At 43.7% G+C, this 27,857-nt stretch overlaps 1 protein-coding gene across 2 annotated transcripts in view; it reads right to left on the bottom strand.

The window, feature by feature from the left end:
- SNX31 (sorting nexin 31) overlaps nucleotides 1-20,498 on the bottom strand; it is a 31,780-nt gene extending 11,282 nt beyond the window's left edge. For both annotated transcript variants that reach the window (XM_050892408.1, XM_050892410.1), the window contains exons 1-6: nucleotides 20,362-20,498; nucleotides 20,213-20,287; nucleotides 13,419-13,533; nucleotides 12,237-12,301; nucleotides 3,730-3,840; nucleotides 323-413 (exon numbers count right to left, since the gene is read on the bottom strand). In XM_050892408.1, coding sequence (XP_050748365.1) covers nucleotides 323-413; nucleotides 3,730-3,840; nucleotides 12,237-12,301; nucleotides 13,419-13,533; nucleotides 20,213-20,287; nucleotides 20,362-20,427 — 523 coding nt within the window. In that variant the 5' untranslated portion in view covers nucleotides 20,428-20,498. The remainder of the gene's footprint in view (nucleotides 1-322; nucleotides 414-3,729; nucleotides 3,841-12,236; nucleotides 12,302-13,418; nucleotides 13,534-20,212; nucleotides 20,288-20,361) is intronic.
- Nucleotides 20,499-27,857: the final 7,359 nt, after the last annotated feature.

Below are 27,857 nucleotides of genomic sequence, written 5' to 3'. Positions count from 1 at the left end.
AGGTATGGCCATCTGATTAAATGCCTACCCAGAAGATACACCCAATAGTTCCCATGTGGTAAAGTTGCTACGTCTTGCATACTGAAAGGGACATGACATTCATATGTGAAAGTCTCACCCCTGTGCCACACTATCTGTTACCATACTTTGTTCCCCACTACCACTCTTTCCAAGCCATGTGGGGAGAGGGCCTGAGGGGGTTTGTCAGACAGGATGGGTCTTTCAGCCTGAGCAGGCTTTCAGACTGACCAGGTTCAGTCACTGCGGCCAACAAAAAAAAAAATCCAAGGGAGGGCTAAGTTAAGCACCTTGTAAAACTTACCAGAGAGAGCTCCATCGTCATGATCTTGAAAGAAAAATAAGCTAAAATATTTTATTAATTCTCTTGATAGCCCCATCTTGCACAATGTCACCTTTAAAAACAGAGAAGGGCAGAAGCTTAGCTATCCATTAGCATGAATAAGGAAGAAGTGTTCAATACCTATTAACGTAACTTAATTGTTTTTAAATTTTCCCTTATGTCCCATTTAACTGCCCATTTAAAAGCAAATATAACCATTCCCATATTGCAGCATTTGAGTTTGTGAGTTTCTTAAGTTTCAAAGGAACATAAAAAGTGTAATAAAATAGAAGATGTTTACTACTTTGTCATGCATTTAAGTATTCTCTAACACAAGGCATCTGCCATGTTATTCCAGATCTTTACTACTAAATCCTCAAATCCTGTTGTACTGTGAGCACTATGTGCTCTGAGCTAACAACATTGCTCATGAGCATCACAAATATATATTTTCACAGGATTTGTCTATTTTCCAAGCTGATAGTCCTCTTGTTTTTCTAGGAAATATCTGCAAGTCCTGCTCCTTTACTGAAAACACCAGTCTTACTTGCAGGGTTCTACAATTCTGTGTGAAGGTTTCTGACAAGAGCAGACTTGAGCTCTGTTGAGCTTTCATTATTGATAGTGCACAAGGAGGAAAAATCCTATCCAGCTTGACATTTGAATTGTTTTTAGCTTGCTGTGGCCCCTCTACATCTTCTCTGAAAGAGGGCAGAAGTAGCACCAACAGAAAACGCAGCAATTATTTGCAGGACCAGCTGCACAATGGGATAGTGGGGACAAAAACCAGGCAGAGGTGAGCACAGAAACCACTGAATCAGATTGGGGCAATTGTCTTGTTCTGGTTTAGGTCCTGAAAAATCAAAGCGTAAGTTAAAGCAGCCATAACCTAAAAGAGCACAGTGACATCAGAGCATTCCTAAATTCTGCAGTGACCATAATCTCCTGAGTTCGCTCAAGAAAGTGGTGTGGCAACTGTAAGAAAACTCTCCACCCCTGAGAACACTCCTGTCATAGCTCATCTGGCAGATTGTACAACCTGATAGGGAGTCATGCTTTGGTCAGAGAAGCTGGACTTTCTTTGTCTGAGCGTAAGGCGGAAGTACAGGTTTTCAGTCTTCTTCCAAAGGGTGCCAAATCCCAAAACACTTCCAGCTCTGTCACAGTGACAGGATTGTAAATTCACTCATCGCCACAGTTCAGAAAGGTTTTCTCCAGCTGTATCAGCTGGTTTAAAAAGCAAACACGTTTTTGTGCATGGAAAAAAGTAGACATCAAGCTAAACATAGGTTGGGAAGAATTGTTCCAAGTTAAAATTAAAAAACACATTCATGAGGTTTTCCTTATACTTGTTAATATCAGGGCTGTTACCAGAGAGAGCAGCAGAGCATAAAAATCACAATCTCACACTCAGTTCAGACACCAGGTATAATGGGAAGAAAGTTTCAGAAGTCCAAACACAAAAGACAAAAAAGTGAATATTAACAGCACCATTTTTCATTCTGTCTGCCTCTGTGCTAAGAAGTCCCCACAAATTACTTTAAGAAATTAGCCACAGAGCTTCAATGTGTTATCCCTTAGTAGCATAATACTAAGTGTACCAGATGGCACTTCCCAGGAATGTCAAACACAGATCTCTGATTCCGTAGGATTTTGACTTAGTTTATTTCTTGGATCAAAGCACAAGCTGGTATATGCTGCCTGAGCACCAGGATGTTAGGGAGTGACTGTTGCAAAATCTACCTCCACTGCAAAAGAACAGTGAATGTGGTAGCACATTTACAGTGACGAAAGCTAAATAATTCCTAAAAGTCCTATCTCATCTTTAAGACCACAAGAGAAGAAATGGTGTCTGCAGCATTTCAAATGTCATTGTTTCTTTATAGTGTCACATAAACATTAAACATCTATAAATGCAATATACAAAGCAACATGCAACACCACTGTCTGGCTTGGAAGTTACCTTGACCCACTGTAAAACAAGTGTATCAAGCCCAAATTATTGGTATTTTTAAAAAGTATATTAGCAAATCTTTTCCTTACTCAAGGTCCCTATGCAAGTCTCCTACCTAAAAGTGCCTCCACTTCTTCCACCCTATTAGCACCTACTTCTCTCTCCCCAAATCAAAATTCCTGTCTCCCTGCCACCCCCAACACTTTTTGCCTTCAGCATCTCCCACCCCACTCTCAGCCTCCACAAGTCTCCTGTTGCAGGGTCTAAGGCCAACTCTGACACTTACCTTCCCCTGGAAGAACCGGTCCCAGCATTGCCTCATGTGGCGCAAACCCCATGGCAGAACAAAGCCGGCAAGGTGTCACCCTGTGTTATCCAACTCATGGTAACTGTGCACAGATACTGTGTGTTCTGCAGCCAGACTAACACACATCAGCTTGATGGAGAGCAAATACATGTTCAGCTCGCTTGTACCTATGGCCAGCTGAGAACTACCTCCACAAACTCAGATTGCAAAGGCACAACAGAAATATAGTATACAATTTTCTGTATGATGAGACAAAATTTCAGATTCCCATGACAAAGAAGAGTACCCATCTGGCAGGTGTATGCTTTGTTACTGCTGTTAAGATTAGGAAGTGGGAGCAACCGAGGAAGAGGCTTCAGCCTTGCTCATGCACACACATGTGCAAACACACAAAATATGCAGAGCCACTGCTGCTCCTCCTCTCCCGGCATAAGAAGGGAACCCCAGCTGAAAGTTTCAAACACAAGCCAGCCAGTTGTGTAAACAACATTTGGTCACTACTGGTTTCAAAACGTAACTAGCAATTGTCTACTGTATTACACCAGCTGTTACGGACATCCCAGAGCTAGTGCTAGAACTGCACCAATACTGCAGAGGAAATCCCAAAGTTTCACAGCATGCATCAAGGGACACAAAACAAGTAAAGGAGAAGCATGCAGAAAAACAAGACATATCAGTTGCACACTAAGTTTTAAGAGCAGCGCACCAGCTAAGACATAAACCAAGACTAGACCATCATTTCTGACTACAGTGTTCAAGCACTTTCACCCACACTATGCTAAACCAAAGCGGGGGTTAATTAAGAATGTGTCCCCATAAGGAATAGTATATATTTTCTGATTCTATCATATATGAAGGAAACCTGAACTTGACAGCCAAATGCCATAGAAGCAGGGGGCACATGACATTAAGAAGAGGTAAATTATGGACAAATGTAAGAACCAAAAAAGTTCATCTGCAAAATCAGCAACACCCCCCACCCCTGGTACAATAAACCCCTCAAAAAACACAGAAGATATTCTTGTATGTCTTCAAATAGGGAGTTTTATCCTTTCCGGACTGAAGTTATCTTCATTTTTGCCCACTTCTCAAGTGGAAAATTTCAATGCAATTTTAGAAACCCATTACCTCTAATATTCTTTCTGCAGTGTCCGATGTCTGGATATCAAGTCTAATATTGCTGCCATCAGCGAGGTAAACATCCAAAAAGGCTTTCTGGGTTTGGATCTTAAATGTATCCTGTTAGGCAAAAACAGAACACTGTTTTATTGCTTTCCATATTGCTGGAGCCCTTCTGAAGATGCTGATGCTCCATTTCCCTATTTACTCAAGTAAAATAAACAATCGCGATTACTGTTTACTAAGCAGTAAGTTACTAAAATTACTATTAAAGCTCGCAGATGACAAAAAAACATATGCAGAACAGCAAGTGGGAAGATACTGCAGAATTATAGGAGGGTCACTTCGATGTTAAGCTGAGCACAGGTTACCTAGTGTCTCAGTGTCTGTAGGAACGACACAGTCACTGTCCTAGAAAGTAGAGACTCCAAAAAGAGGAGGTGGATAAACATCTGCATGTGAATATTCAAAGCCACAATCTTGCCAAAAGGAAAAAAATGCATCCCTGTGCCTATAAATAGGAAAACCTCCAGTGAGAATAATGAGGCTCTGGTATCTTAATATACCAGAGCCACTGCTGCTGGAGTACTGTGCAGTGCCAGTGCCCAAGGTTCAAAACCACTGCAAATGGAGAGGGGATATAAAGAAGAAACCTGGAAGCATTTAGGTCATGAGAAAACAGGTCTCAAATAAGTGACCTCAGAGAACTATCTTATGTCTAGACATAATAAAGGGGTGATTTGCAATCAAATAAGTGGCCTCAGAGAACTGTCTTATGTCTAGACATAATAAAGGGGTGATTTGCAATCTGGAAAACTAAAGTACAGAAGCCAGATCCATTGGCTGTCAGCTGATGATAGACACAGTCAGACTAGAAGTAAAGCACACATTGCTAACAGTGAGGTAGTGCACAAGAATGTGGTATTCTCCACTGGTTTTTATATCAAGACTTCATATTTCCCTAAAAGACTTTCCTGAGCTCAAACTCAGAAAGCCTCGTGCCTTGCCCTGAGAAGTCAGTTACTTGTTTCAAGAGGATGGAGACTAGTTTGAGAACTCCCTTGGGGATGCATCTGGATGAGGTGGCAGAAACTCATTGCTGCAGCTCCTCTTCCTGTTGACTGCCCTGTATCAGAGGACAGCAATGGTCCTTCTGGCATTTTTATTAATTAAGGAGAGGTACTTTCCTTGAGATTCGTAGTGGAGGAAAACGCCGTAATTGTACATAGTCCATGCCACATTAAATTTTAATTTCTTATCTTCCACCAGGCTAGCAAAGGTGGATACATGGGAGACTCCCTGGGAGCCCTTAGGTTTCAAGTACTCTCGGTATCTTACTTCAGAGTCTTCATGGTGCCTGTATAAAGGAGCATCTCCTGACTCCTACGATGTCAGCAAGAGCAGGGTGGCAGGGCTGACATTTACACTGTGTGCTCTATTACCCCTCTTTGGGTACCGTGGAGAACATGCTAGGATGCATGACTCCAATTAACTAACTCAGCTCAGACTGGTAACTTTTTTGGGTCAGAAAGACCACATTTTCCAGTAAATCTGGCTTAATTAAGAGTTATTTCAAGGTAAGATCAAATGCAAACAAAAAGTGTTTTCTTCCACAATATCTAAAAGTTAAGAACATGTCATCAAAAGTTTGTAGAATGATATGGGGGGAAAAAAGGTCTTGAGGAAAACCAAACTAAAACAAACTTTCTTATTTAAACAGACTTCCCACAGATTTTCCTGACACCCAGTATTTCACCTAGCTGCATGCCTACACATCTGTTTGCACGTATTAAAGAACAAGAGAATCTCTTCTCAAGGCATTAGCCAATACCCTGTCTGAAGTCCTTCTGGGGATCCACACACATTTAATCTTTACCCTCAAACTAATTTCATTCTTATCCAGGAGACAGGTCTAGTCATTCCTCTTAATTGAAATAAGCATTACTTTGGTTTTGTGGAGATACAAAAGCCCCTCTCTCTCATGTCAAGGATTATCTCCTGTGCTCACCCGAGTACTTTACTACTTTCCTCAAATGGGAAGGAGCAGACACTTCCTCACAAATGCCTTTGGCGCACATATTTTGGTATGAAACATTTCACATGTGATAAAAATGTATGTGAAATGTGGAACAAACATAGGATGCAGACATCAGAATGAGATAAAGACATGTAACTCATTACTGACTCTCGACGAAGAGCAAGCAGGTCACTATATAGCCAGTTTACTACCCAGGACTCAGCAGTGCTGGTGGGTGAAGGCAAGTGCCAAGGCTCATGCACCACAGTAAGCGCTTCTGGGTGTGGGCTGCTAATGCTGAAGCTCCCATAGGGAAGAGATATGGAGTACTTTATGCATCTACTTCTGCCAGATCCTCACTGCTGCTCCTGCAGCTTTCACAGCCTGGGTACAGGCCACCTCATCCACTGTGGCAGCCCAGGGTCAGAGACACAAAGGTCACCATACCCTTCTGCCACTCAAAGGGAGTCACACCTTGCAGCATCCTACCATACTTGCCACCTCACTACTCAGCAATCATGAGGGGAAGAAGAAAAGCATGATGCAAACTTTCAAGCTACTTCCAAGCAGTTTGAGTTCTCCAAGAACACCATGCAACATATTAGTAGGCAGATTAATTTGAGGATCTACAAGAAAGGATGTATTAGGGAAAAGAAAATCTCAGTCCCATCTAGAATGGTCACATTAAGTATCACTGTTTAATACTTAAACCAGTGATGTCTACAGTCTTCTTTTTAAAACTGCTTTAATTTATCTTATTTGACTCTACTGAACTACAGGCACAGCTTCATTTCATGGTCTTGGGGACAAATTCCCTACTTCCTTATCTCCAACTTTTGATTACTGTTCTCTTAATATGACTATGACACAAACCAAAAATAAGAATTATCTTAAACTGTTGGGTTTGGGGATTTTTTTCCCCCCTTTATCACATGCTTTTACCCCAGAAGGCAGAACTGTCCATGCCAGAAACTCCACACATTGTTCAGTGTTATAAATATTTGTGTTTAGCCTCTTATCAGCAAAGTATTGTTGAGACCAAAAAAATTTACTTACACAAAAACAAAAGGAGGAAACAGTGCAGTCTGTAAGGCAGGAGAAGACAGTGTTAAGTGAAGAAATACAAATACAGACATGTCTCTAAAACAACACGAGAGAATCCAGCATAAGTTTAATACAAACACAAAGGGAAGAGCATTTATCAGTGTTAGTGATAATCCATTTAGTAAGCGCACATGGCAATCCCAACCACTTCCAAAATGGACAGAAAAATACTTTCTAAAGAAATTTGCAGCAATGAGTCAGAAAAGTTCAACTCTTCTCCCAGGCTGCTATTTTAGTTTTGGAAAAAGCAGTAGACTCATTGTCTCATCTACTCAAAATAGGCACCAACATCAAAACCCCCTGTATTTTGGCAACAGTACATGTTCAGTAGTACTTTTCACATTTCCTACACTTTTGCTCCTGAAATTCAGGGAACATGCCATGTAACTAGAATTGGACACTTTCTCGTATCCCTTAATACTACTTATTTGAATCTTCCCTTAACACTGTCACTATTACCTGTGGTAAAATCTCCTGAAACATCCAGAACAGCTGCCTACTCCGCACTTACCTGCCTCACTAGCTTGAAGCACAGCTCAGTCATTAATATAAGAATACAGAATAATACAGAGCTGGTGAGGGATTTTCTTTGGTTTTTGGTTTTGATGAAAAGAACAGTTTTGCTAAAAAACCCAAACCAAAACCACAAAACCAACAAAAATCCCAAACAAACAAACAAAACCCCGAAAGATATATATTATATAGTTCCCCGACAGGAAAATGATATCTAAAGATCTTTTCTTTCCTCCCAGCTTTCCATTAGAAAACTTAAAATTAAGTGATTTTGTTTTAACAGAAGTCAACACCAATCTGAACCCTCGGCAAGCTCTCAATGGATTTGTTGCTCAGCTAAAAAGCATGGGCCATAGAAGGAGAAAGGGTGAGAATGGAGGCCCTTATTAAAACATATTTGAAAAGAACAGCAGGTCAGGGGACTGGATTGCATCTTAACATTGAAACAAAAATAAAACAGACATCCTTGAATTAAAATTCTTCAGAACTTTCTATGTCAGAAACCCTCCCTCCTGGCCAGCACTCAATAAAAGTCTGAAAGTAGGGGAACTTCCCACATGAAATTCAGATTTCTGGCCAGCTGCACTTTTAGAATAGAAGTTCATAAATAAGAAACCCAACCTGTTTGATATGAAAGAAATAAAATTTTTAGAGCAGTGCTGAAATCTTAGATACTCAGCCTGACTTCTGTTTGTGTACATACACATCCAAACATATTTGTGAGTTATTGTGAGTGAGTACAGAGGAATGTTACAAACGTGCATTCCTCCATTGCATGCACAAGCAGTAAGTGCATTGCAAGTGCAGAGAAGCAGAGGCTGCACGGTCAGACAGGGGCTCTATCCAAGAAAATGCAGCACATGATCAGACCAGCTTTGATCCCTGGTAACACCTGCAGATTTCTGGGTTACATTTTACCTACACTCTCAACAGCATACACACTACAGCTCTCTTATGGTATTCAATCCTTGGCCTCATGCTTGCTCTTCAGAAGGAAGACCACGTTACCTCGGACTCCTTTGATGAAGGACCACATAAGAACACTGCTTTTTGCCTGTTATCAGGCACTCTTTGGCTCTATTTGTTCAAGTACTCAGAAACTTTTCATCTGTCCTTTTGCCAACACCTGAATCTTTTTGCTCATGCTGAAGGCTGCTGTTTACCAGCAACACAGACTGGAAAAGGTCAGCCTCCTAGATCACTAACTCCAAACCTCTGCTGCTGCAAGGAAATATGTCTCAGTTTTATTCATAAATGCATAATGACTGGCTGTCCTCACAGCTGCATCCTGAATACACCACATTAGTCCATGGGTTCCTAATACGGAGACAGACCATCATCTCAGATTACATTCAAGGATATAGATGAGTTGCATTAAAATGAGACTGATAGGGATGTATGTACCTGCTTATACTGTCTTTCTCCTGATGAAAAAGGAGAAGACAACACAGCCACAACGGTCTCATCTTGTTAATGACTTCTTGCAAGAACTGTGCCATTTGTCTTTAGGGGCTGGAGGTAGTGGGACATATACAGAATCTGTCTCTCCAGCTTGGTCACAGGCCAGCTTTGCAGAGTTTGGAAGAGTGGAGGGGCAGGGAGGTTATGGATTAGGTTGTTCAACTCTGCTACATGATAGTGTTGGTAAATATTTCAGCAATGTTTGTTTTGAGCAAAGCATCCACTGTGCCAAGCTGCTTCCCCATGTGTCAGGAGCCCTGCTGTCCCCTGACAACTTCTCCCATGAGATTAGGTTGCTGGGGAAACAGCCAGAGCATGCCTGCTATAAGGAGCAAACCGTAACAACCTATGCAACAGGTAAAGGTGGCACTGGGCAAAAACAGGGGCCTGGAAAGAAGGGTTAATCTGCATGGGCTTGTCCCCACTTGAAAAGTTTGCCCTGTTAGATATGATCAGAGAGATATTGCTGATTGGTGTGATGCTGAGTGCAGATACAGATGAGTCATGTTCAACACTGTCAGGCAGCTGCAGTAAAACCATGGCCCTGGCCCAGCACTCCCACTCCAGAGAGTGCTGATCTCGGCACACCCTTCACAACTCCATTCAGAAGCAAAACACAGGCTAAGGACCAAAAAGGTCTTAAATTCAGTTTGATTTTTCCTTTGCATCTTCTATTTTAGTCAGTGACACATACAAATATCTTCAGCTAGAAGCTTAAACACTGCTGTTTTTAAGAGCAGCCAAGAAAATCAAGCAAGCACTAGCAGACTACCTGAGAGGACAGCTCTATTCTCTCTCATAATGAAAGGTAGAAGTGAAGGTGAAAAAAGTCAGCAATAGAATTTTTTAGGAAAAAAAAACCCTAGCCTAGCAATCTCATTCACCTCTGCTTTCCTGTCTTCTCATTCTATTAAAACTGAAGGTTTCTGTTATAAAAGCTGCACTGGTTTTACCTGCAGACAGATCTGTGCTCAATAAATAGCTGTGGTGGCAGAAAAGTGGCTGACTGCTTCCCCTTCATCGCCACCTGCAGTGCGGTCCCTCTGCCACTTCTCCCACATTAGCTGGCAGGTTGCTTGTACAGGTGTGCACTAACTTGTTTCAAGTAGCCAAGACTGACTAGTCAAAGCCAGTCCAAGTCATTGACAGAAAAGGAGCATGCTATTTCATCATTTATGATGTTTTATTCTTGAATCTTTCATTAATCATCCCTCTTGCAATGTAACATAAACAAGAGCAAGTTTGGGGTAATGCCTGGTTTTAACACTAAGTAGCAGTAACACTGAAACCCTAACTATGTTTTCACTCCTAAGCAATGTGTAGGATGCTAAGTGCTGCCTACGCATCTTCAACAATGGAGAAAAGAACAGTACAGAGGTGCTTTAAAGATGAACTTCACTCCATGTCTTTCAATGCTGTTACAGAAATTTTGTGAGATGTTTTATGGCAGAGTGACAAGACACAGGATACCAATAAATACTGGAACATGCACAAAGCCAGTTTGTTGAGTGAGATTCTTTAATAGCCAAAATGAATACTCATTCAGCCATCAGTTACGCCAATTAAAGGCACTGTGCACAGCTAATGACAGTGGATGCACTCCTGTCTTTCACAGAGTTATTTGATGTCTTAGGAGTTTGTTCTTTATCATAATGAAAGAACACATAAAGCACTACTGCTATTTGTATTATGAAGCAGTAATTTATGTAAGCACAACGATTTTAAGTTTAAATTGTGAACAAAAAAAGCTGGAGAACTACTGTCTTTGCCAAGCAGGAAGCCTACACATTGTGTATGAAAATCCATTGTATTGTGGAACAGAAATTTGGGTTAATTTTATGTCTTGAGAACGTACTGACCTTGCACTAACATTTAAGGTATAATTCAGCACCTACCTTGAACTCTGCAAAATAACTGACTGCTTTTTGCAGCACAGTCACACATGCCTTAATAAGCACACACACACACGTACATAACCCGTAAATCAAGTAAGTATTACACATGTACTTATCAAGTCACCCCTCTTCACCAAAAGGGCCTGCAGTAAAGAAAAACCTAAATATACAACATCATTTCTGATGGTATGTTAAGAGAAATCCACAATACTGGCATGCCAAAAGACATCTTTAAACACTGCAAACATGCATTTTGAAGAGTTATTTCCTGCCAGAAGTTTGTCAAAAAAAGACAGTTGGCAGTGTTTGAGGGCAAATTGCAGACATTCCTGATGGATTTAACTTTCTTTAGCAGACCTGTTATCAGTCTCATCAAGACTAATTAAGACTCGGCAGTAATTGCTGGGAGTTATCTGTAGGGCTACAACAGGCATTGGATCACAACTAAAGAGAGACTGCTTCTTACAAAAGAAATCCCTAACCAGAAAGGGGCTTTTCATTCTCTGTCTTGAGCACTTCAGTAGGTCCGAATTCAAGAGACTGTGAATAAATTGTATCTTTTTATTTATGAAGTATATAGGAAAAACCTTTCTAGAATTTGTTAGGAATACTTCTTCACACCATTTGCTATAGCCTTTCTGAACTCCCCTTACATACCTTAATCACACATAGCAAGTGAAGAGCTCTCGAGTCACAAAGCTCTTACTCGGTCCTTCAAAACATCCCCTCTCTCCGGAACGACTCATTGCAAGCAAGGTTACCACAACACCAGCAGTATGCCAAGCACTTCCCAGAAAACTAAAGTAGCATCCCCTCCCTGAAAATGCTGTTGGAGTCATACTGCACCAACCTGCTCCAAAACACTACTATCCTCATAAGAACCACAGCAGCTGGAGAGGAGGTAATGGAAGAAAAGGGACATACGGCACCTTGCAGTAGTCAGACACAAGCAAGAGCTATCGAGGCTCCAAGCCTGCCAAAGATCATACATGTCATGGACGACCTTAAAATGGATTTCAAAAGTCATCTAGGTTGCCACAACCCAAATACATGCCAGATTCTGCCCATCACTACAGTTGCAAGATAAGAGAACATGACATTTTTACAGCAGTCATCAATACACTTATCAGTCCAAAGCACTGACACTACCAAAAAGCATTCACAGTTGCAAAATCCAAGAATGTGTGTAATCCTTCTATTGAGCTCTCACAAAGACTCTTCTGGGAACTGTTTAGAGGCAAAAGATTCATCAGATATGCCACAGGATATAAACACAAAGCAAATAGTTCTTTCCATGTGAGAAACAAGTTCGTACATGGAGAAAACAATAACAATACTATTATTATTGCCACCCAGGCTTCACAGAGAGCACTCTGTCATTGGAACTCGCTGCTTTACAAGACAGACCAATACGCTAAGAACACAAGGAAAGGAAGACAGCAAAGGAAGCCTTGAACTCAGGAGGTAGGATAGTATTTCAACTCTTTCATGTAACAAACTATTTGGCTGAAAAATTCAAAACTTACCTGCTGTAGCTTTCGGAAAAAACCTATGAAGACATCACTATTAGTAATATTTGAATCCAAAGTAACTGAAAAACAAGAGTAAAACAGGGAGGGAGGAAACCAAACTTAGCCAAAAGATGAAAAACATGGCTAGCCTCTAAAAACAAGATGTATACAACATGACTGTTGGTTAAGCCATCAGTGCTACTTCACTCATCCTTTGGTTTCTGCACAGCTACCTTTACTAGCCTCTTGTTAAATCAGTGAAGCTACGAACAGTGCAAAATACATGTAGTGTTGCTGTTCTCCCAAAGGAAGACTACAGTAAGGTTCTTGGCCACGTAACTCCATGGTCACTCGTGGCCAGTAACTCTAAAAGGAACTGTTGAATACTCAAGTGAAAAAGATAAAATAATCACTAAGTAAGATTTTTAAAGACTAATCTTGACTTTGTTTTGTAAGTGTTAGCACAAAGTATCTGAGGCCAGAGGCTACAAAACCTCTTTAAGCTCATCCCCTCACACACCCTTCTTTTTGGGTAGTTGAAATGGTTATATTTTTTTTATTTCTTGGCTTACATGAAACTCACAAGATGCATTCTTGGGATCCTGGAGACCTGGTTTCTAACACAACATGTTGCACCTGAGATTTAAATCTTCTGCAAACTCTTGTTATAATTCTCATAAGTCTGCCTGGAAACCCTTGAAGGGAAGAGGTTTATGCAGAGCCCAGTTCCATATTACACTTCTACCAGTCCAAGTGCCTGTCTTTTTTGCCTCCCTCTTTTACCCGCCAGCCATGAGTTCTCACACCCAGCCCCACGTCAGCTCTGGCAGTTGTGAAGCAGCAGGGATGAGTGGCTCAGCTCAACTGATCCAGAAGAACAGAGAACGGCCAGACTACAGGCTGCTACCAGAAGGCGAAGTTGGCTTAAGTTCAGTGTGAAACTGCACCCTTACATTTTGGGAAAGCTGCAGAAAGGCAGCCGCTTCAGAAATAAGAGAAATACGATATGCTGCTGTTCTAGAGCCAGTGAACCAACAGACAGGACAGGGCTGCAATGTTTATCGCCAGCCTTTTAGACACACCCTTACTCAGCTCAGTATAGAAGGTAAAGCACCGTGTAGTCACAATTGTAGACACATCCTTAAAGGTTTAAGCCCTACTTATGAAAGCTGATCAGGTTGTTACAGCCAGGCTTACCATTCTGAAGGTACTGCTCCAGCTGAGACCGTCTCTCATCTGCCATCGACTTGGTCATTGCCAGGTAAAACTTTGGAGGGAAAGCAGGCACAGCACTCCCAAAAAGCTGCCTCAGCTGCAAAACAGCCAAAGGAAAGCTCCGCATCAGTGAAGAAGTATTCATAGTTTCCAAGGAGCTTTCAATGCTCTCTTGTTTTGACAGCGAGACATGATGACCTACAAAGGGCACGGGGTACCCACCCAGCACCTCCCTGATTGCCCTCAGGGCCCACAGCAAGGGCAAAGCCTTTGCCCGTGCAGCCACCAGAAGACAGCCCAAGTGAGCAACCTCTTTTGATGGGTTTCTCATTTTTACAGTCTTACCACTTCTGAGCTCCTCTCTAAGCCAGAAAAGTAGCATAGTATTAACCTTATCAGCTAGGTCTTATACACCTCATGGACAAACAAGATATGATTACAGATGTCTTCTCTTCCCAATACATCCATACAGGATTTCTTTGATCTATACCCACAGAACTACTTTTTAAGAGCTGAAGACTTCTGCCCTTGACGTGTGCTACCTCAGAGGCTTTTATTATTTTGTCCGTGAGAGGTAGTAACTTTTATCAGATCATCTAATATTGTCAAGGGGGGGTGGGTGGGTGGGGTGGAAACCCCAACAAAAAACAGAGGATCTTTCAGGAACACAAACTATCTGAAAGTTTGATTCTTCCTCCAGCTATATCATCTGGCTAATAAGAGCATAATGTCTCTGTACAAACCCTACCTCTTTCATAAAGAGACCTGAAAGGACTAGAGAACCACAATTACATTATCTTATAAGAACATAAGATAGTTCCAATATAGGTTTGGGCAGTTGTTGGTCACTTGGAAGTGTAAAAATTCTCTGCTATAGGCAAATTATCTCAAGAGAAGGATGAGCTATGTTTACCTTCCCAATATGCACATTACTAAACACAGCAAAATACAGCAAGTTTGCCTGGAAACATTCCTTCACCTAAATCAAAACAATATGGCATCTGATCAGTACAATGAGACTCCTATAGTATGCTGAGACATTACCACTAATTAAATTTTAAGCACTAGTATTCAACTCAGCAATTAGTGTCACTAAATCCTGTGAAAGATGACGCTTTCCCTCTGGCCCCAGCTGCCCAAGTCTTTTACATGACTCCAGCAGCTGAAGCTTGGGGAAAAAAAAAAAAGTTTACTACTGCAAGAATTAGCAATACCTTTTCCTGCCTGTTGGCTAAAAACAGGAGTGAGGCATATTCTCACAACTCCCCTTTCCCTACATTGGCAACACGCTGCTATTTCTGAGTTCTTGATTATTAGATATGCGTGAATCACTGAGATACACAGCATAAAAGAGTTAGATAACACTACATGCTTTGGTTTTATGTAAAGCTAACAGTAATAGCTGTATAGAGTGCTTTTTATCTTCAAAGTCCTTCACATATGTGATCTTCCCCCAGGGACTAAAAAATACTATCTCTGCTCTACAGGCAGGCAAACTGAGGAGATACAGCAAAAAAATTTGCCAGGAGTCAGAAAGCCAGAGCCACATTGACAACAAGGAGGTCCTCTCTGTTGCCTCTGCGTTCAGGCCATGCCTCACCTACACAAAGTGATGCCGTCTGTTATCATCAGTTTGCACAAGCAGAGACTCTGGTCTACTTCAAAAAATAATTAATTCATCTCAGTGCTGGCTGCTTGGTAAGTTTCTTGAAATGCAACTGTGCATCCTCAGGATTTGGGCTACAAAGAAGAGAAACTTCTCCCAACTGATTAGATCTTTTCACATCTCAAAGAATCAAAGAAAAATGCCCATAAATTTTAAGTGTGTATTTGTGTACAGTGCTCAAAGTCCACCAGACTATCAGCCACTAGCATGATATTTCATTCTAGTAGAATGAAACCAGCCAATATTTGTCTTCACAAACCCAACAGCCTAGGCTACATTTTAAATGCAAGTCAACACCACCACTGTACCTGGTGGTGCCAGGTGCCAACTGCCTGCTGCCCTGCCAGGCCAACACCACCACGAGATGGGTCTCCTACCCAAGATCTGCTTCTGACCATTTTTTTCGAGGCTCTGGGTTTGTTTCTGCAACCTAAAGCCACTCCACAGAAGACACGTGTCTCAGGCCCAAGCCAGGGTGCCTTGTGCACTGCCGTTTTCTCTTGACTGGACCTACTTAACCGGACAGGTACTTCCAAGGCATCCTGCTCCACAAGCTGTCTAAAGGGAGGACTCCCATCCTTTGGCCTCTCTGCGTGCCTGACCAAGCAGCTTCTTTGCAGACACTATGTGCAACTCCCTTCAAGAACACACAGCAGCCACCTGGGCCTGCCTCACAGCCCGCAACCCAGCACCAAGGCTGGGCACAGCTCCACTTCCAGCTCCCCACCACAGAGGCAGCTTTAAGAGCAAGTGGCAGGAAAGCCCACAGGAGGCTGGATCACGAAAAAAAGCTTAAATCTGACTGTGCTAGAAGCCCAGACAGGATGTTCCAACCTGGTGGAAGAGGTACTTATTCTTCCTCCAAGATTTTCACCTAAAAGAGATAGAGCAGCTTCCCTAAATATGACAGTTTTAAGCTCTAAGAGCTAATCTCTCCAAAAAGAGGAGTAAAGACACATGCCATAGTTGGTGCTGTTTCTTTCATCTTTCTGCAATAAATATTCTCCTTCTCAGCAGGAGACATCATCAGTTTTAAAGTGTAGTCAATCAGAACTAATTATTTCCTACTTAGTCTAATCCCATAGGTTTGCTTTTTGGTGTCAGATCCTGCCTATGCTGTCTAGACAAGCTATTTCACCCAGGGCCATGCTCCATCATAGGTGTGCAGATGCTGAAGTTGGACAGAGAACCAGAAACAAAAGCGCTAACCTGAAAAAACAGAGCTGCATTATAACTATAAAGCTATTTTGTATGGATTATATACAGAATAAACAGGCCTCCGGGCATTTCCTTCTCAGTTACCTGATTAACTATTAAAAAAAGGAGGAGACACCATTCTAAGATTAAAAATGCTTAAACATGTTTCATGTGAAAATTAAAATATATGTATGCAGAAACCATCCAAGCAATCAAAGGTATGAGACTATTCTGGTACATGACTGGCTAAATGAAGTTTAAAAAAAAAAATTTCTATATTTAATTCATTTTTACCAATTTTTTTATCGTGATTAACAGATTTTTTTAGAACTATTTTTCCAACAGTCGTTCATACTAATCACAGATGCTGGCTGCTAACTGACTCAGTAGAGGCTAGCATCATGATCAGAATCCATCAGTGTTGCATTTCACTCTTAATCCTACAGAGGACACTTCGTATTTACTCCCTGCCTTGAAGTAAACCAGTGAATACTCCAACTATTGCAAGAAATAATCTGTTCCTTTCAGTCCTACAACAGAACACAGGTTCATTATTATGATATTTGTTTGGAGAGGGACACACTAAGCAGCTGCCAAACTGAAAAGCCAAACACAAACATCACAACATCAAAGGTGGAAATGAGGGAGAGCCTGTGTCTTCAGCAACTGTTCAGTTTCGAGGAAATCCAGTAACATATTCCATGCACAAACCACTGTCCAGGTAATCTCTAGCCCCACTCTAGAAGTTCCTGTCACTTGTATATTCTTGCAAGAGAGCCTTACCTCTCCATCAGCAGAATAAAGACCCACAGCTCTATTAGGGGTGCTCTGGTCAGTGTGCAGTCCCCACAGAACTAAAGCCAGAGGAGAACACAGCTACAGTACAGAGCACAGCCTAGCTGTCCTTGTATAAATCTAGGGCCAAAGCTTAGATCCTTAAAATGCACATCCATCTGCCATGGACACTCCTGCTGAAGCTGTTCACAGTCATTTGCAGAGAATGGCTACACAAGTCTTAATTCAGCAAGTGCAAACAATAAGGAACACTGCCCAACGTGTATGGCGTTCATCCCGAGCAAAGGGAGAGTGGTCCTTCAGCTGTCCTTCCTACTGCTAATACTTAATACATAAATACTCAAGACAGAGGAGGGAACAAAAACTGGATTTCCCACAACTGAATGCTCTACATCCTAAAAGAAGGGGCAAAAGGGGAGAAGGCAGAGCCACCTCTGGACCCTCTTACAGCCAACACAAAGCCCCATCTCCCAGAGGAAGATCAAGGGAGTAAATCCTCAGACCAAGACAGGCACCTTCTGACAATCCACAGCCAAGTGCCTATCTCCACAAGAGGAGAACGGCTAAAGCTGCACTGCTCTCCTCAGCATTTCTGCCAGCCCTGCCTAAGCAACTCCTTCTAAGCAAGATCTCTTTTAGGATATGATTCTTGGTTGTTCACACCTCCCTCTATACCATTTGCCTTGGGTGCTCAGCTTAAGGCTGAGAATCCCGTTTGGAGGTAAGGCACCTTAGAGGTAAGGAAATGTTGCTCAGAGTTAGTATACCTGCACCTCCTCATTCAACAGTGTATCCGAAACCTCATATGCTCCATCACACTACACTGCCTCTGAACAGTTGCTCCGTTCAGACAGTCCTTTTGTAGAGAACAACTGCTCTGGGAGACAGCAAGGAACAGAGTTTGGGAGTGTCAAAGAACACTGAGAAGCATTCTCAGAATATAAAGTGATGGGTAGCAGGAAAATGCACAGCAAGAGAAAAGGGGCAGGTAAGGCACAGCATCACAAACAAAAACTATGTGTCCTGATTTTGTATCACAAGTTAAGAGAGGAGCTTATAGAGGTGGAATAGCAGTGCTTTAGAAATCACCACCCTGAAGGAGCTCAGAGGCACAACTAGTCCAGCATCACATCCAGTAGCGGTCAGAGACAGATCCTCCCGAGTAGTGTTCAAGAAATACCATCAAGTGCAATCATGCAGAAATCTGTCCATGGAGGAAGCTTATTTCTAATTCATGTCCTGCATCTATCACAGAATTGTTGTGTCTGTGGGGCTTTGTGGACACCACGTGTGATCTGGTCAGGAGGGTGAAATTACTATATCCTGGAGTTTAAGACTTCTTGTATGTGTGCATTTTTCTACCTTAACAGAGTATTTCAAACAAAGTAAGCAGAACAGGATATAATAATTATAGACTAGCAACCTCACATAAGTATAGGGAAGACAATTAAGGGACAGCAGTGTAGCTGTAAGCTTCAAGACCAAGTATGGCAGCTACCAACAACAGGAATGAAGGAATTAAAAACAAAAATCAGCTAACGAGTTGTAAAGCCCAGCAAGAGGCAAACTGTCAGTTACAGCAGATGCAGAGATGGGAAAGATTTTGCTGAGAGCATTAATGAAGTTAAAACCTCTTGAGCAAGAAACAGTAAGCCTTAAAGAAAAAGCAAGCAAATACATAAGCTGGTTTATTAGTTCAGATATGTTATCCAAAATGCTCCATTAACCAAAGTAAAATATTACTGTGAGAGCTCCCACAGGGAAAAGAATTGCAGAGCTGGGGCACAAGAGCACACCTCAGCAAACACTGCTTCCCACGGCAGCCCTACTGCCAACTCAGCTGCCTTTTAGCTGTGCTACTCCAACTGCTTGTGCAGTCACACAGAGTTGGGAGAGATGAATCAATCCCCATCTGGGGTTACCTGGCTGAAAAACTGCTCCAGAGTGGTCCCATCACTGCAACTAAGAGCACAGCAAGGAGGCTGCCAAAAGAAGGAGCATCTACCTAACCCACTACCCCGAGAAGCATTCATCAAACAAGGCCCTAAAATAGGGTTTTCAAGGTAAAATAAGGCTGCTTAGCAGGGATGACAGTGTGCACCCAGACTGATGGAAGAGCTGGGAGAGATTTCGCTTGGAGCCAAGGACTGGCAAAGGCCAGAGAGATCGGGCTAGCAAAGAGAAGGCTGGCAGCCACTCTGCTTCCACAGAAGAGCTCAATGTCACATGCTCCCTTTTAACTTCCTAAGAAAACCAGAGGAAGGATAGAGGGGAAAGGGGCAGAGGCAACTTGGACAAGAAACAAAACAAAAGCAGAGATAAACAGGCAGATTCACCCTAAAATAATCCAATTCAGTTAGCTGGGGCCATGTATTATTCCCTGATGCCCACTATTCCTTGGAATACTCCAGGCCTGTGTTCCAGCTGTTTTGTAACTGCCTAGTAATCGCTTGTGTGGAAATGGTCACTCCTGAGGTATGTGCTTAGGCAATTTGGGCCAAAGGATCCAACACTCGGTTAACCCCTGGCTTGTCCAAAAAACTCTGCAGCTGACTGTGCAATTTGCCTGGACTGACCTCCATACACTTTCTAGAGTCATTCATAGGATTAAAGACCCCAATAAAGCAGTTGCAGCTCTCTCCCAGAGGCCAAGGAAACAGGTGCTGCTGCTTGGCCAATGTTTCCCATTAAGCCAGTTTACCATACCCCTCTGCCACATCCTTTGGCTTTTTTTTGGATTTGCCTCTCAGCTGCTGCTGGATTTCATCCTGCAAACACGGGTGCCCCACAAGCAGCAGCTCTGCCCCTCCGACACCACAGCATCGGGGGCACCAGGCAGGGTGCAAGGGCCAGGTGGGAGGGCAGAGCACGGGTTGGGACCAGGCGCATCCTCCCTGTGGTGTTAGCATGAAGGAAGGCTTTAATAACACAGATTTGGGCAGAAACAACTCGCTGCCCCCCATCCCACACTGGGCCTGTGAGGGCCAGGAGAGCCCCTCCTGCTCCGCAGCCCTCACAGCGGCCCGGCCTGGCTGCGGAGCCCGACGGCCGCCCGCACCCCGGCAGGCTGCCCCCACCGAGGCTTTTCGGGCCCCCCCATCCCCCGGCCGGCCCTCACCTGCGCGTCCCAGCGGCGGAGCTGGCTGTACCGCGCCTTGCCGAGCAGGAAGCCCTCCAGGCACACCGAGTACAGCTGCAAGCACACAGCCGTCAGACCCGCGCCCGGCCCCGACGGCCCCCGCCGCCCGCTCCCGGCCCCGCGCCCACCACGTAGCGCCCCCCGCGCCTCTCCCGCAGCTCCTCGGCGGCGGTGATGCTGAAGTGCAGCTTCATGGCGAGACCGGGCCGGGCCGGGCCGTCCCCTCACGGCAGCGGCGGGGCTGAGGGAGGGAGGGAGGCGCCGGGCGGCGCAGGTGGGAGCGGGCGGGACGCCAGGGGGCGGTGCGGGCCGCGGGGGGCTGAGGCGGGACGGTCCCTCAGGCGCAGCCTCGGCGGCGGCTTTTATTTGAAATCCGCCCAGAAAAGGGGCCTGCCTGGGGCCTCGTGAGGGCGAGGGGCAACGTGGGGGTGAAATTAATGGTCAATAAGCACCAAGCGGTGCCCGCAGGGGAAGCGGCTTGGCTGGGAAGGGCAGCAGGGGTGACCCGGGACACCGAAAAGCCGGTGCCGAGCAGGGAAGGAGGTGCGAGTAGCACGGGAAAGAGGACTACGAAGTGATAATTCACTATGAAGTGATGATAATTCACTATTTTTCAAGGAACAAGAACTAGGGACCATCTGGTGAAAGGGGTATGCAGCAGGTTTATACGAAAAGAAAGTCCTTTTTCACCCAGTGCCTCACTGGAGGTCAAATATACTTAAAATGACAGGTCCATCTCTGGCCTCGGACTTTTGTTTATCACTAATTAGCAGACAATAAAGATGAACTATGCTTGCCGTATTTCATAGCTTCCTTTAGCGTATTTCTGGTACCCCTGAGGGAAAGGCGCTGCAGGAGCTGGGCCTTCTTGTGTGAATCACTCTGGAAGTCCTTGTAGTCTTACACAAGCAGTGCTGCTGGAGACGTGAAATGAGTTCATCCACATGGAAATAATGCAGCTGAAATGCCTCCCCTGCAAACCGGGGCCTACATAAGCACAGTACTCTGGCCTCACCAAAAGGCCCTTCGTCAGAGGAAGAAAATTATTTCGGGAAGGCCATGATTCACTAACTGACCTGGGGAAAACCCCTTCCCAGTGTAAGAAGGTTTGTACTTATTTTTCAAGAAACAGGGTTAACTGTGGGCATTCTGGAGAAAATGGAGAAAAGTGAGTAAAATAACATTGTGTAACATGTTTGATAACTAGATTTGTTTTTCTTCTTCATCTGTGCAGCCAAATATAACCAGTCTGACGACTTCTGGAGCACCCACGCAACTGCCCTCTTACAGAGCCACCGTTGTAGCTCCTGGTGTCACGGCTGCCCTGTTGTACCTGGGAAATGAGGCACCCACACCCTGGGGAGCTCTGGAAGAGCTTTCCTTCCCCTCCTGAGCAAGGCCCCTGTGTGCATCCTTGTTTGCATCCCAAGCCACTTTGCAAATCCATATCTCCACCTGTAACCTGGGAGGCAAAGCAGCCACAGAATGAGTTTGATGGAAAAATGTGAGGTATAGGCCGACAGAGGAAAGATCTACACTCCGGGCCGTGGGCAGGAATTTTCCACTTCTGCTGTCATTCTAGGTTAGTGGTCTCTTCTCATCTGCCTGAATCTGGCTCCCCTCTGGAAAACTACAGGAGGGGAAACGGAGTTACCTTTGGTGGCAAATCTCTCTAGCAGTGGCAAGAGACTTAAGCAAGCTTCCACTTACAGATGTGACAATGCAGTATGTTTGGGGCCCACTTTTTGAACTGTAATCTCTGTTTTATGTCATCTACTGACTTCACATGGTTTCTGCTAGACCACGTGTAACCCAAGGTCCCAGTTACTGCAATTTGACACAACCAGTTAGCCAGCCCAGGGCATCATTTTTGTTTTCTGAATGCTCAGATATCACATGGAATGTTTTAAAGTGTGCTCAGAGCTATAAAAAAGTAGGTACCTCTGGACAGCTATAGCCAGCTGGAACGTGACTTGATTAGGGATGTTTCTTTAGCAGGTTACATGGGAAGTAGGAGACTATTTGGCATAGATATACTGCTCTTAGTACTTAATGTGCAACAGGCCCATTATGTTGGCCCAGCTTGTCATTTCCTTTTTTTCTTAATGATTGCATTCGATCCCAACACAAGTGAGAAATCTAAGTTTCAAATTATTTTTTGAAAATATTCTTCCTTTGTTCTTGTTGCCCAAGTCCTTCAACGGGATCTCTAACTACCTGTGCACCTTGTGGTCTTAGTGTAGCTGAAAACATTTGTTTAAAATTTGTATTCACTTCAAATGCCATGTCCTAAGGATTTGTAACCCTGCCAGCTGCGTTTTCATTTGGATACAGCTACTATCCATCATTATTGACCACCTCCTACAGAAGGTAAGCAGGACTAAAAGCTTTCCTTCGCAGAGGTAGTCGTACCACACGGACTCATGGTTGCCTAAGGAACAGCGTTTAGGCTGCTGGCGTGCTGAAATCTCTGCCTGCCTTGTTGAGGAATCATATCTTTGTGGGGGTTTTTTTGTGTGCTCCTCCTGGTTTGTCAATTGAGGAGAAACCTGTGAAGAGGGAGGCAGTGAGTGAGATGCTGACTTGCAGCTCGGAAGAGACAGGTCCCAAATGCAAATCATCACCCGGCAGGAGTAGGGCGTACAAGGATTCCCCAGGTTTCAAGTCTTCACATGAGAATAGGAAGGTCCTAGACTCGCCTCCTTCATTAGCACTTGAGCCGGAGATCCTCTTTAAGTCAGCATACTGCCTTTGAAACTCCATCAGAGAAGACCTGCAGCATTTCCCAGCCAGACCTTGTAGGCTTCCTATGGCTTTTCATTGCAAAGGTGGTGTGGGGCTCTTAGTATCGTTTGCCATGATGTTGATGAGGCAGCTAATTGATGTAACAGGACACAGGATGTGGTGTTTTTCTTTGTAAGGAAAGGACTAGTTGATCAAAGGGAAAATGGGAAGGAGGCAAGGGAAACAGGGCAGTTTAATTCAAAGTGCCCGCTTACATCATAAAAAGTAATCTGAGAGAAGAACTGAGACTTTTTTGAGAGTAGCCTCTGATTCCAGTAAATCCAAGCCTGTGCTGGATTTACTCAGGAGGCATTTCTAACCTCGATTCACCTCTCAGGGACAACTCATGTACATGGGAAGCTATGAAGAGTTCACTAGTAGTTTAAACTACTCCAGCAAGAAGTGAAAATGTTGCTCATGTTTGGGGAGCAACTCCAATGGAAGGATCAATCAGAAATGGAGCTTCCTGCTTAATCCCAAGTAGGAAGCCAGGAACACATAACTACAAAAGCCTAGTGAATTGTGGTCCCGAGGACAAGATTGTGGCTCTCTCTAGCATGTCAGTTTGGACCACAGCTCCTGGACCTATCGAGAATAAATACAAATCCTGGTTGTTTTTTGGGAGGTTTTTTTTATGCAGTTATTCCAAGCAGAAATATGTCTATTAGATGCAGAATTCAGAGAACCTTTTTGCCAAGAATCCTAACCCCAAATGGTAAGTGGCTGTCTTTCAACGTCCAGTTGTCCATAGCAATCATTAACAATGCTCCCAAGAAGGAAATGCATTTAGGTGGAAGGACTGAAGATATCATTTATTTATTTATTCAAGGGTAGACACCTAATTAGTGTAAACTGGCAACTGTAATGACATTGCCTGACTCAGGAACATCTTGATTTCCACCACCTTGTCCCCTCCTCCCCCAGGACCCAGTGAAATCCAAATTTCCTAGACTTCTGCAGAGCAGCGAAGAGAATGCATGCAATCCAGATTACCTCTGCACCAAACCTTTGATTTAGTTGCCCATAAAGCCACGTTCTGCTTGGGAAAGCGGATGGTGAATATAGTACCATTCATTCATTCAAATCGCCATTCATTTCAGGAGCAGGCTTTTGGCTGCTGCTAAACTCTGAAGGGTTTGCTGTGGTCAGAATGGAAGACAGGGAAGGACTGAAGGAATGAAATACCAGAGGATCCAGCAAAATCAGCTTAGCACTGGGTGGCTGCAAGGCGGTAGAGGATCAGCATAAGCCTCTGACACGTGCTAGAGGGAACGCGTGGCAGAAGAAAGTGACTGCCAGTTAGGCTGCCTGTTAGCCCAAGGGAACAATGCTCTACCTCTGTTGAATAAATGTTGAATAAATTGATTGTGTGGTGCATTGTTTTACAGTAGTACTCTAAAGATACATTGATAGAGGCACTAGCAAACACATTGTTCACTATCTATCTCAGGGAACTACAGGCCAGTCAGTCTCACCCCTGTGCCTGGAAAGATCATGGAGCAGATCCTCCTGGAAACTCTGCTAGGGCACATGGAAAATAAGGAGGCATTTGGTGACAGCCAACACGGCTTCACTAAGGGCAAATCGTGCCTGACAAATGTGGTGGCCTTCTATGACGGGGTTACAGCGTTGGTGGATAAGGGAAGAGCAACAGACGTCATCTACCTGGACTTGTACCAAGCATTTGACACTGTCCTGCATGACATCCTTCTCTCTGAATTGGAGAGACATGGATTTGACGGATGGACCACTCGGTGGTTAAGGAATTGGCTGGATGGTCGCACTCAAAGAGTTGCAGTCAACAACTCAATGTCCAAGTGGAGACCAGTGATGAGTGGCGTTCCTCAGGGGTCGGTATTGAGACCGGCGCTGTTTAACATCTTTGTCGGCAACATGAACAGTGGGATTGAGCGCACCCTCAGCAAGCTTGCCGATGACACCAAGCTGTGTGGTGCAGTCAACATGCTGGAGGGAAGGGATGCCATCCAGAGGGACCTTGACAGGCTTGAGAGGTGGGCCTGTGCAAACCTCATGAAGTTCAACAAGGCCAAGTGCAAGGTCGTGCACATGGGTTGGGGCAATAGCAAGCACAAATACAGGCTGGGCAATGAGTAGATTGAGAGCAGCCCTGAGGAGAAGGACTTGGGGGTGTCGGTTGACAAGAAGCTCAACATGACCCAGTAATGTGCACTTGCAGCCCAGAAAGCCAACCATATCCTGGGCTGCATTAAAAGAAGTGTGACCAGCAGGTTGAGGGAGGTGATTCTCCCCCTCTACTCTGCTCTTGTGAGACCCCACCTGAAGTACTGTGTTCAACTCTGGGGCCAACATCAGAAGGACGTGGACCTCTTGGAGCGAGTCCAGAGGAGGGCCATGAAGATGATCAGACAGCTGGAACCCCTCTCCTGTGAAGACAGGCTGAGTGTTGGGGTGGTTCAGCATGGAGAAGGCTCCAGGGAGACCTTATAGCAGCCTTCCAGTACCTAAAGGGGGCCTTACAAGAAGGACTTTTTACAAGGGCATGTAGTGATAGGGACAAGGGCTAATGGTTTTAAACTGAAAGAGTGCAGATTTAGATTAGATATAAGGAAGAAATTCTTCACAGTGAGGGTAGTGAGGCACTGGAACAGGTTGCCCAGAGAAGTTGTGAATGCCCCCTCCCTGGAGGCGTTCAAGGCCAGGCTGGATGGGGCTTTGAGCAACCTGGTCTAATGGAAGGTGTCCCTGTCCTTGGCAGACGGGTTAGAACTAAATGATCTTTAAGGTCCCTTCCAACCCAAACCATTCTATGATTCTAAGACATCTGTCTTAGAATAGAAATAGGTGTCTGTGGTATACAGTGGGAAATTGCCACATAATCAGGAGTGGGAAGAAATAAACCCAACCAACCCAGGGTTTTGTTTTCTTAAGCCATCATGATCGCCTCAGCAGAATTGTCTCACCGTTTCCTTCCATCACAAAAGTTACCTAGTATTTCAGGCTGGTACACATGCTAGTGCTGGACACACCCACAAAAGCCTTATACAAAGCTGGAAGAACCCCTCTTTTCCTCCTTTTTCAGTTTCCCCATATGCAAGAGGTTAAATAACTTGCACATTCTTACAAAACATAAAAATTAGTTTGGTTTAACTCCAGCAGACTCACCAAAGACACATTACCTCTTATCTGGGGAAACAAGCAGAAGTGAGGTGGGCTCTTACTTTCCTCCTAGGGCCCTGAAACTCCTGCAAATAGTTAGGTCTTTGTATCATCCTTTAGACCTTCCATTGAACCTTTCATATCATCCAATTCTTCAACATTTTGATTATGCTGCTAAATATTTTTAGGTCTTTAAAACTGTCTCCAAAGCTTTCATGTTTTTTATAGTTAGCATCACATAAAATTAAGGTTGTACATTCAACCTCTTATGTACATATCTTGTCTGAACCACCTCCTTTGTAGGATTTACCATCTAATTTCAAAAATGCTTATAGTCATACACTTCAGCAAGATTGCAAATTAAAGGCTAACCCAGGCTGCCTCCATCAGGACAGGACTGAACATAAGAACTGTACAAGCTTAACCTAATGCTTTTATAGTGAAGTGAGGGATTTTAAATGGGATTCATTTATGCCAGACCAATTTCACCCCTCTATGCTAGTCTTATTTCTCAAATTCACTTAACAGTAAAAATCCGGTCTGAAGACCTTAGCACAAAGGGAAAAATAAGGCCACTCTTGAACTGTCTTTGTGGGACTTCAGAAAGCATACTGCGGGGCTTTAAAACTGCAACAATAGGTCCAGAGAACACTGGCAGTCCCCCCATACAACACAGATTTTGGAGAGCCTTCCAGAAAGAACTCACTAACCCCTTCCTGTGATTCCAAAGAAACAATATCCTTTAAATACAGCAACTGGAGCCCAATGGATTGCAGTGGCTAAGGGTCAGGCCTTCCTCCATGACTAACAGATCTTCATTCCTTTCCCCCATCCCATCCCAGCCTGCCAGTTTTTTCTCTTTTCTCTGTAAAAGGAGGACATGCCATCTTCACTGCTTCCTTTCTCCCCCTGCATTATCAATTTTGATTAAGCAGCTTACAGAGCCAATTATGGGCTAAACTGGATAGAAAATGCCTCTCTATTCTACAAGTCTGCAGAAAATACTCCCTTAAAGGAAGGGGAAAAAAAGCAAGGCAGCAACTGTAGGATAACCCATCTGTAGACAGACAACTTCAATGTATCTGCTAACTTACAGAGTCAAAGTTTCTTTTACAACAAAAGCTCTTGTTACTCTGTCTCTCTTGATTATGCATTTAACAGTTAGCTCAATTATGCATTTAACAGTTTTAATCCTGCAAAACTCTCAACCTCAGTAAGGTGCTGTAGCAAATTAAACAGCTCGTGTGCTAGTCTTGGCTCTTCTCACTTTTGCTGCCATTGGTCATTTGCTTGGATGCTCTTTAGTGACTAACACACAAGCTGACCTGAAGGTCCTATCAGCCCTGAGTGAACACAGGATTATTTCTATGGTATTGTACACTAGATCAGATTTAGATCAAGCAGCAATTTATTTTAAAAAGGCACTCCCCCCCTTCAATTCTATTTTTTAAATCACAGTCAAATATAAGGATGAACCAGGAAGGTCACCTTTCGCAAGAAGCAGCAGATTCCTGGAGCCAGTAAAACTGCTAGAATTATTTCACCATTCACAAATTTGATAAGAAAACCACCGAGTTTTGCATAAGCTCAATGTATGCAGAGCTCTGTGACACATTACAACTGGAAGTTACTGAAAAGATCTTTGTAGTGAATAGTAAGTAATAAGGAACAGCATTCAATTTCAGATCACTTTCTCAGTTTT

This window comes from Gymnogyps californianus, chromosome 2, assembly GCF_018139145.2.
Source record: "Gymnogyps californianus isolate 813 chromosome 2, ASM1813914v2, whole genome shotgun sequence".
NCBI lineage: Eukaryota > Metazoa > Chordata > Aves > Accipitriformes > Cathartidae > Gymnogyps > Gymnogyps californianus.
This window is presented reverse-complemented; position numbering and strand designations above follow the sequence as displayed.